The 10,080-nt window shown below is 42.4% G+C and overlaps 1 protein-coding gene across 1 annotated transcript in view; it reads left to right on the forward strand.

Moving 5' to 3' along the window:
• prex2 (phosphatidylinositol-3,4,5-trisphosphate-dependent Rac exchange factor 2) overlaps window positions 1-4,215 on the forward strand; it is a 638,971-nt gene extending 634,756 nt beyond the window's left edge. Inside the window, exon 40 of the mRNA XM_068030918.1 lies at window positions 3,268-4,215. Within this exon, the coding sequence (XP_067887019.1) occupies window positions 3,268-3,310 (43 nt within the window). The 3' untranslated portion in view covers window positions 3,311-4,215. The remainder of the gene's footprint in view (window positions 1-3,267) is intronic.
• The last annotated feature ends 5,865 nt before the right edge of the window (window positions 4,216-10,080 follow it).

A 10,080-nucleotide genomic window follows, 5' to 3' on the forward strand; every position in this document is an offset into this window, starting at 1 on the left:
ATTGCGCCTGAAGAGGGAACAGCAATGTAAACTGCATATAAATGAATGCTAGACTCCTGTGTGATCAAATCTTCTGCTCTATTTCTGGCTCGAGTTAAGGGGAAAACTACTCCCAGAGAAACCTGGCTACAAGTTCCAGAGCTGCTGTTTCAGTGCCATCTTTCATAAAAGATGTTGGTATTGGCAAAAAACAGTCTTTATTTTTGGCTTTTTAAATATAAAATAGTTTTGCTGCTATTCCATTTTTATGAACTGCTGTAATCCTTTACAGATTTTATGGCTATCATGTTTAGTACTGTGCCATTCTCTTTTTTTCTGATGTGACTTATTTAAAGGCAGACAAGGTGAAACAACCACAACTGCCTTGACAGCAGCTGAAATAATTCGCGAGGACTTTCCCGAGCCACTAACGACTGGCCTCAAAGATCTACGCCATGTGTAGTAAAACAGGAAGCCACACAGTCAAACCAGCACCCTCCTCCTATTCCCAAACCTTAATTCTTCATACCCAGACTTGTTTCCCCATTTCTCTACCCACTACTTGGAATAATGATGTTGTCCTTTTGCCAGCTCCCTGCAAGGCAGACAGCAGAGATACCTGCTCTACTCCTCAAGGTACTATTCCAGCCATGGAACACTAGTACGAACTCATTTACATGAAGACCACCAACATTCAAACCACAGTTTCTGGCGCACATAATTTAAAAACTTATTACAAGTCATCAGAGCTGGCACTCCGATGACAGGTCATTGACCTGAAATCTTAACTGTGTTTCTCTCACCACAGATGCTGCAGCATTTGCTGGGTATTTTCAGCATTTTCTGTTTTTATTACTTTGAAATCGTGGGCCGGATTTTGTTTCCGCGACAGGGGTCCTGGCGCCAGGCCAGAAGGCGGGGGCAGACCCTGTCCCAGCTCTCTGTTGGATCCCCGTTGCTATCACATGGTGGGCAGCCAATTAATTGTTTGGCATTAGGGACGCATCCTTTTAAGGGATGAGCTCCCGCCTCCAGAGGTGTTGGCCAATTGGAACACCGGCAGCTCTGCAGTAACAGTGGCACCAGGGGGGTGGGGTGGTGAGGTGAGAGGAGGGGTCTTCCTGGGTGTGGGGGGGGGGGGAGCAAGGAATTGAAGTGGAGATGGGAAGAGGCCCTTAAGTGGCCGTTAATTAGGCACTTCAGGGCCTCAATTGGCCTGGGCAGGAAGGCCATCCTCGGCCTTTCCAGCCCTGGACAAAATGGCAGGGGGCCTGAGTAACATCAGGGACGACACCCCCTGCCATTTTGTTTGCTCCCTGCCTCCAAAGGCAGCAAAACCCTGCCTGTGTCTGTTACAGCACAGAAAGAGGCTATTCGGCCCATCATTTTTTTTTTCTGTTACTGCCTCCGGCACAGCAAGCTCAGTTGTTTGGTTTTGTGTCCCCTACTTTAGAAAGGATGTCACGGCCATGGAGAGGGCACAGAAAAGATTCAGCAAAATGATATCAGAGATGAGAGTAATTAGTTGTGAAGAGAGACTTGTGAAACTGTGTCTCTTTTCATTGGAACAAAGTTAAAAAGAGATCTGGAAGAGGTGTTCAAAATTACGAGATAAATTAGCAAAACTATTACCACCAAACAGAAGTTTGTAGAATTTTTAAAGCAGATTGTTGCTAGGACATGGAATGTCCTCCCAGAATTAATGGTGGAAGCAGATTCTGTAATAACAGAAAATGAATAAATATTTAACAGAGAAAAAGGTATGGGGAAAGGGACGGAAAATGGAACTAAGTTAATACCTCTTTCAGAGAGCTGGCACAGATGCTATGGACCGAATAGCCTCCTCCCTGGCTTTAAAAATTCTATGATTTCACCTCTGCAACACCGTCTGTATCTGCCCCTATCTCACCCCACAATTATAGGATCGCTTATCAACGTTTTGTTGAATTCTCTACCATTCTTCCTATCCTCCCTTCTCTGTAAACGCCAACTCATCCAAAAACTCCACTACCCACATCATCCCACTAAGTCCCATTCATCCATTATCGCTGCCACACTGACTGACCTAAACTAGCTCCACATGCATATTAAATTTAAACTCCATGTCCTCATTGTCAAATCTTGCCATAGCATTGCCCCACCATATCTCAGTAACCCTTATGTGCCCTTTCATTTTCTGACTCAATGTTCTATGCATCCATTCATCTACTATATTTGACAAGGCCTCAAATCTACTCTTTGGAGCTCCCTCTGTAATCCTTTTTCTTTTATTTTTCTTGCTGCGTTTGAAAGATTTTGTACAATCTGTCTCTTCAAGCAAGCTTTCAGTCACCACTCTTAACTCTCCCACTATTTATTGATTGATGTCCACTCCTTTTTGTCCCTATGTAAAGCTCTTTGTGATGCTTTTTGAGGCTAAAGTAGTTGGACCCACGCTGGTGGTAACAAGTGTTGTGAAAGCACCAGCTCCATATAATATACTGTTTGAACCAGCCATTCAGTGAGTCTTACTGAAGTCAGTTTAATTGTGCCACTTTAGGCTTTGGCAGTGCTCCACTATGAATTTCATGTGGACTACCTCTTGATTTATTGTGCCTTCTCTCCTATTTTCAACTAGGTTTCTCAATGTAAAGAAAAGCTCCAATCACTGATGATTATTCGTTAAACTAGATGTGGTTTGGTGATAGGTGATCTGATTCATAGGGTTGCAGTAATAATTTAGGACATCAATACAGACAGTCTCATTCCTTGCTACATTTTTTCAATGCATAACATTTAAGAATCAATTACAGTTCTCAGTGTTTCATTTTAATTCAAATGCAGGTTAATAATGTGAAAATATATTAAAGATTTTAAAAAGTGAATGACTGGGCTGTCTCGTTATACTTTCTAGTCACCTATTTTTAATTCACTATGTTGTAAGCAAGGTCAAAGAACTCATAATTATAGTAGAAAATCTGATATGATGCCATGCAAAATAAAAGAAGGTTTATTTATTTTTCACGAATTAATTTATTTTCATAGCCCAAGCAAGTTGCTTTTTTCACTAAAACTTTCACATTAATGTTCACTGATATTTAGTGCTCCACCTCCAGAAGTGTGGTTTACAAAGTTTATTATAAAATATAGTAAACTGCACTGTGCAATACTTATTGGTGGTGGGCTTTTCAGTGGTATAGTTATTGTTTATTTCATTTCAGTGTTCTATAGTGAATGCTTAATAAACCTGATAATCATAGATGCAATTGTCCCATTCACTATGTAACATCTGCCATCTGTTTCTACTAGATTGTACAAGCTATGTCAACCACCCCCTGATGGAGACGCATGAAGATTCCTGCCTCATATTTAACCCAGGGATACTTAGATGTAGAATCTTCATAACAATTGAAAGAACATTTTTTGTTGCAGATAACGGAATGATCCTGGCTTGTTTACAAGATATTGAAAGTGCTGGTAAAATGATGTGCTTGCCTTTATGAACTACACCAAGATAAACCTTGACCACTCATACAACTGGAATAACTGTTTTTCTTCTTTATGCTGAACAGACTAAATTAGGGTTTGCTGTTTCATAAATATCTTTGTTAAACTATAAAAATTTATTAAAATTGCTTAGTGTAAATTTATAAAGCATAATATTTTAATTAACTATCAGTTTAAGAAGCTATACTCAGCTTGAACTGTTCCAATCCTTTAATCTTTACCTCATATTAAAACATAATTTGTTGATAATATTTTGTAAATTTGAACAGTTCACTATTTAAGATGATATCCTGCATTGTAGCTGTCTATTGTCAGGCATAGGAACATTTACAAATGCATCTTACAGTCAGATGTTGCCCTAAGCAGTTTACTGTTGAGAGTCTGTGACAAGACTGTAACATAACCAAGGGGTTTAGATAATGTTTTATATAACACAAACGTAGTTTGACTTTGCCACATTAAGGCTGAGATTGTGTTATAACCTTCCACCAGGCTCCATCATATTTTGGTTTCTATATGTTATAAAGTTTGATTTGTTTTTTAATATAATAAAAGATCACTGGCCTACTGTTTTCTTCCCTTGTTTGTGCAATCCTCCAGGGTAGTATTAATATCATGTGATAGAAAGAGGGGAGATGAAAGTAGTATTAGTGCCTCAACATAAGACAAGAGGAGAACATGATACAATTATATTTTTGCAGGATATTCACTGTCTTGCACATATTGCAAGAACATAAAACTTGGACATTCTTTCACACACACCTATATATAATATAAATTTTATATAATATATAAAATCCAAATTTTCATTATGCCTTTTTATTAAATAAGACTGAGAAAACATTTACAATTTGTATAATTAACAAAAATATTGGATTACATTTTCTGAGTACTCTTTTTTACTTATGAATAGTATAAATAATGTGTAAACTTAGCATCAAGGACTTATTATTTGTGTCTCTTAACTGTTGGCCTTAAACTATTTTACCCACCAATGTCAATGCAACAGTTTTTTTTCAGCAAATGCAGGTGGCCTTCATGTGATGAAATAGACAATCATATTGAAAATACCAAGTCATAGCTCTGATTTAGAATAAATAGCTGTGTTTCCAGACAGGTGGAAATCTGAGAAACTACTGCCACACACACGCATGTGCATAGACACACATGCTCAAACACTCTGATAATACATTCTTATGTCCAGTCCCAAACCCATTGCTTGCCAATTTCAAAATCATCAAATGTTACAGAACAGAAATAAGCCATTTGACTCATCAAGTCTGTACTGGTGATATTTTCCTTCATGAGCCAGCTAGTTCAATCCCACTCCTGTTCACTCCCAAAATCCTTTAATATTCCTTTTTTTTAAGCAAGTGTTGAAGCACTATTTTATGTTCCATTGAGATGTTCTTCCATTCAGTAGAAAGTTAGTGTTCTCATAAATAAACTGTACTTTTCCCTTCATGTATCAGCGAGTAATCTTATCATAGAATCATAGAAATTTACAGCACGGAAGGAGGTTATTCAGCCCATCGTGTTTGTGCTGGCTGACGAGTAGCATCCAGCCCAATCCATTTCCAAGCTCTTGGTCCATAGCCTTGTCGGTAACAGCACTTCAAGTGCATATCCAAGTACTATTTAAATGTTATCAGGTTTCTGCCTCTACCATCCTTTCAGGCAGTGAGTTCCAGATTCCTTCACTCTCTGGATGAAAAATCTTCCCCTCAAATCCCTTCTAAATCTCTTACCTAAAATCTATGCCCCCTGGTTATAGACCCCTCAACCAAAGAGAATAGGGCCTTCTTATCCAGTCTGTCTATACCCCTCATAATTTTTTACACTCCCGTCAGCCTCCTCTGTTCCAAAGAAAGCAACCCTAGCCTATCCAATCTTTCCTCATAACTAAAATTCTGCAGTCCAAACAATATCCTCATAGATGTCCTCTGTATCCTCTCTAGTGCAATCACAATTTTCCGATAGTGTGGTGACCAGAACTGCACACAGTACTCCAGCAGTGGCCTAACCCAGTGTTTTATACAGTTCCAGTATAACCTTCCAGCTCTTATATTCTGTGCCTCAGCTAATAAAGGCAAATATCCCATATGCCTTCTTGACCACCTTATCGACCTGTCCAGCCACCTTCAATGATCTGTGAAATCCCTCTGTTCTTCTACACTTCTCAGTATACGACCATTTATTATGTATTCCCTTGCCTTATTGACCTTCCCCAAACGCATTACCTCTCAATTCTCAGGATTGAACTCCATTTGCCACTTTCTGCCCCTTGACTAGTCCATTGATATCTTCCTGCAGTCTACAGCTGTCCTCTCCATTATCAACCACAAGCCTAATTTTTGAATTGTCTGCAAACTTCTTAATCATTCTACATTCAAGTCCAAATCATTGCTATATACTACAAAACGCAAGGGACCTTGTACTGAGCCCTGTGGGACCCCATTGGAAACACCCTCCCAATCACAAAAACACCCAGCGACATTACCCTTTGATTCCTGTCTCTGAGCTAATTTTGGATCCAATGTGCCACTTTGCCTTGGATCCCATGGGCTTTTACTTTTGTGACCAGTCTACCATGTGGGACCTTATCAAAAGCCTTGCTAAAATTCATATAGACAACATCAAGTGCATTATCCTCATGGACACTCCTTAATACCTCTTCAAAAAATTCAATCACGTTAGTCAGACATGGGACACCCTTAACAAATCTGTGCTCATTGTCTTTGATTAATCCATGTCTTTCTAAATGAAGATTTATCCTGTCCCTCAAAATTTTCCCACCAACGAAGGCTGACTCTTTAGCCTCCTTGTCTCGCGAGACAATGGGTAAGCGCCTAGAGGTGGTCAGTGGTTTGTGGAGCAGCACTTGGAGTGGCTATAAAGGCCAATTCTAGAGTGACAGACTCTTCCACAGGCGCTGCAGATAAAATTGGTTGTCGGGGCTGTTACACAGTTGGCTCTCTCCTTGCACTTCTGTCTTTTATCCTGCCAACTGCTAAGTCTCTTCGACGAGAGTGGTCCTAAAGGAAGAGTGCTAAATTGGGGGAAGGCCAACCATACCAAAATTCGGCAGGAGCTGGGGAATGTAGATTGGGAGCAGCTGTTTGAAGGTAAATCCACATTTGATATGTGGGAGGCTTTTAGAGAGAGGTTGATTAGCGTGCAGGAGAGACATGTTCCTGTGAAAATGAGGGGTAGAAATGACAAGATTAGGGAACCATGGATGACAGGTGAAATTGTGAGACGAGCTAAGAGGAAAAAGGAAGCATACATAAGGTCTAGGCGGCTGAAGAAAGACGAAGCTTTGAAAGAATATCGGGATTGTAGGCACAATCTGAAACGAGGAATTAAGAGGGCTAAAAGAGGTCATGAAATATCTTTAGCAAACAGGGTTAAGGAAAATCCCAAAGCCTTTTATTCATATATAAGGAGCAAGAGGGTAACTAGAGAAAGGATTGGCCCACTCAAGGACAAAGGAGGAAAGTTATGCGTGGAGTCAGAGATAATGGGTGAGATTCTAAACGAGTACTTTGCATCGGTATTCACCGAGGAGAGGGACATGACGGATGTGGAGGTTAGGGACAGATGTTTGATTACTCTAGGTCAAGTCGGCATAAGGAGGGAGGAAGTGTTGGGTATTCTAAAAGGCATTAAGGTGGACAAGTCCCCAGGTCCGGATGGAATCTATCCCAGGTTACTGTGGGAAACGAGAGAGGAATTAGTTGGGGCCTTAACAGATATCTTTGCAACATCCTTAAACACGGGTGAGGTCCCGGAGGACCGGAGAATTGCTAATGTTGTCCCCTTGTTTAAGAAGGGTAGCAGGGATAATCCAGGTAATTATAGACCGGTGAGCCTGACGTCAGTGGTAGGGAAGCTGCTGGAGAAGATACTGAGGGATAGGATCTATTCCCATCTGGAAGAAAATGGGCTCATCAGTGATAGGCAACATGGTTTTGTGCAGGGAAGGTCATGTCTTACCAACTTAATAGAATTCTTTGAGGAAGTGACAAAGTTGATTGATGAGGGAAGGGCTGTAGATGTCATATACATGGACTTCAGTAAGGCGTTTGATAAGGTTCCCCATGGTAGGCTGGTGGAGAAGGTGAAGGCGCATGGGGTCCAAGGTGTACTAGCTAGATGGATAAAGAACTGGCTGGGCAACAGGAGACAGAGAGTAGCAGTGGAAGGGAGTTTCTCAAAATGGAGACGTGTGACCAGTGGTGTTCCACAGGGATCCGTGCTGGGACCACTGTTGTTTGTGATATACATAAATGATTTGGAGGAAAGTATAGGTGGTCTGATTAGCAAGTTTGCAGACGACACTAAGTTTGGTGGAGTAGCAGATACTGAAGGGGACTGTCAGAGAATACAGCAGAATATAGACAGACTGGAGAGTTGGGCAGAGAAATGGCAGATGGACTACAATCAGGGCAAATGCGAGATGATGCATTTTGGAAGATCCAATTCAAGAGTGAACTATACAGTAAATGGAAAAGTCCTGGGGAAAATTGATGTACAGAGAGATTTGGGTGATCAGGTCCATTGTTCCCTGAAGGTGGCAACGCAGGTCAATAGAGTGGTCAAGAAGGCATACGGCATGCTTTCCTTCATCGGACGGGGTATTGAGTACAAGAGTTGGCAGGTCATGTTACAGTTGTATAGGACTTTGGTTCAGCCACATTTGGAATACTGCGTGCAGTTCTGGTTGCCACATTACCAAAAGGATGTGGATGCTTTGGAGAGGGTGCAGAGGAGATTCACCAGGATGTTGCCTGGTATGGAGGGCGCTTGCTATGAAGAGAGGTTGAGTAGATTAGGATTATTTTCATTAGAAAGACGGAGGTTGAGGGGGGACCTGATTGAGGTGTACAAAATCATGAGAGGTATAGACAGAGTGGATAGCAAGAAGCTTTTTCCCAGAGTGGGGGATTCAATTACAAGGGGACACGAGTTCAAAGTGAAAGGGGAAAAGTTTAGGGGGGATATGCGTGGAAATTTCTTTACGCAGAGGGTGGTGGGTGCATGGAACGCATTGCCAGCGGAGGTGGTAGACGCGGGCATGATAGCGTCTTTTAAGATGTATCTAGACAGATACATGAATGGGCAGGAAGTAAAGAGATACAGACCCTTAGAAAGTAGGCGACAGGTTTAGATAGAGGATTTGGATCGGCGTAGGCTTGGAGGGCCGAAGGGCCTGTTCCTGTGCTGTAATTTTCTTTGTTCTTTGACTCGCCACTCTTTAGCCCCGCCTTTATGGCAGTCCACCAGCTTTGGCGATCACTGGCAATTGACTCCCACGACTTGTGGTCAATGTCACAGGACTTCATGTCACGTTTGCAGATGTCTTTAAAGCGGAGATATGGACGGCTGGTGGGTCTATACCAGTGACGAACACGCTGTACAAATGCGTCCTTGGGGATCCTGCCATCTTCCATGCGGCTCACATGGCCAAGCCATCTCAAGCGCCGCTGGCTCAGTAGGGTGTATATGCTGGGGATGTTGGCCGCCTTGAGGACTTCTGCGTTGGAGATACAGTCCTGCCACCTGATGCCAAGGATTCTCCGGAGGCAGCGAAGGTGGAATGAGTTAAGACGTCGCTCTTGGCTGACATAAGTTATCCAGGCCTTGCTGCCGTGGAGCAAGGTACTGACGACACAGGCTTGAAACATTCGGACTTTTGTATTCCATGTCAGTGTGCTATTTTCCCACACCCTCTTGGCCAGTCTAGACATAGCAGCAGACGCCTTTCCCATGCGCTTGATTTCTGCATCGAGAAACAGGTTGCTGGTGATAGTTGAGCCTAGGTAGATGAACTCTTGAACCATTTCCAGAGCGTGGTCACCGATATTGATGGATGGAGCATTTCTGGCATCCTGTCCCATGATGTTCATTTTCTTGAGGCTGATGGTTAGGCCAAATTCATTGCAGGCAGCTGCAATCCTGTTGATGAGACTCTGCAGACACTCTTCATTGTGAGATGTTAATGCAGCATCGTCAGCAAAGAGGAGTTCCCTGATGAGGACTTTCCGTACTTTGATCTTCGCTCTAAGACGGGCAAGGTTGAACAACCTGCCACCTGATCTTGTGTGGAGGAAAATTCCTTCTTCTGAAGACTTGAATGCATATGAGAGCAGCAGGGAGAAGAAGATCCCAAACAATGTAGGTGCGAGAACACAGCCCTGTTTCACGCCACTCAGAATAGGAAAGGGGTCTGATGTGGCGCCGCTATGCTGAATTGTGCCTTTCATATTGTCATGAAATGAGGTGATGATAGTAGCTTTGGTGGACGTCCGATCTTTGCTAGTAGTCTGAAGAGACCACGTCTACTGATGAGGTCAAAGGCTTTGGTGAGATCTATGAAGGCATCGTAGAGGGGCATCTGTTATTCGTGGCATTTCTCCTGTAGCTGGCGAAGGGAGAACAGCATGTCAATGGTGGATCTCTCTGCTCGAAAGCTACACTGTGCCTCAGGGTAGACACGCTCAGCCAGCTTCTGGAGTCTGTTTAAAACGACTCGAGCGAAGATTTTCTCCACTATGCTGAGCAGGGAGATTCCACAGTAGTTGTTGCAGTCACCATGGTCACTCTTGTTCTTCG

The sequence above is a fragment of the Heterodontus francisci genome, chromosome 5, assembly GCF_036365525.1.
Source record: "Heterodontus francisci isolate sHetFra1 chromosome 5, sHetFra1.hap1, whole genome shotgun sequence".
NCBI classification, from domain to species: domain Eukaryota; kingdom Metazoa; phylum Chordata; class Chondrichthyes; order Heterodontiformes; family Heterodontidae; genus Heterodontus; species Heterodontus francisci.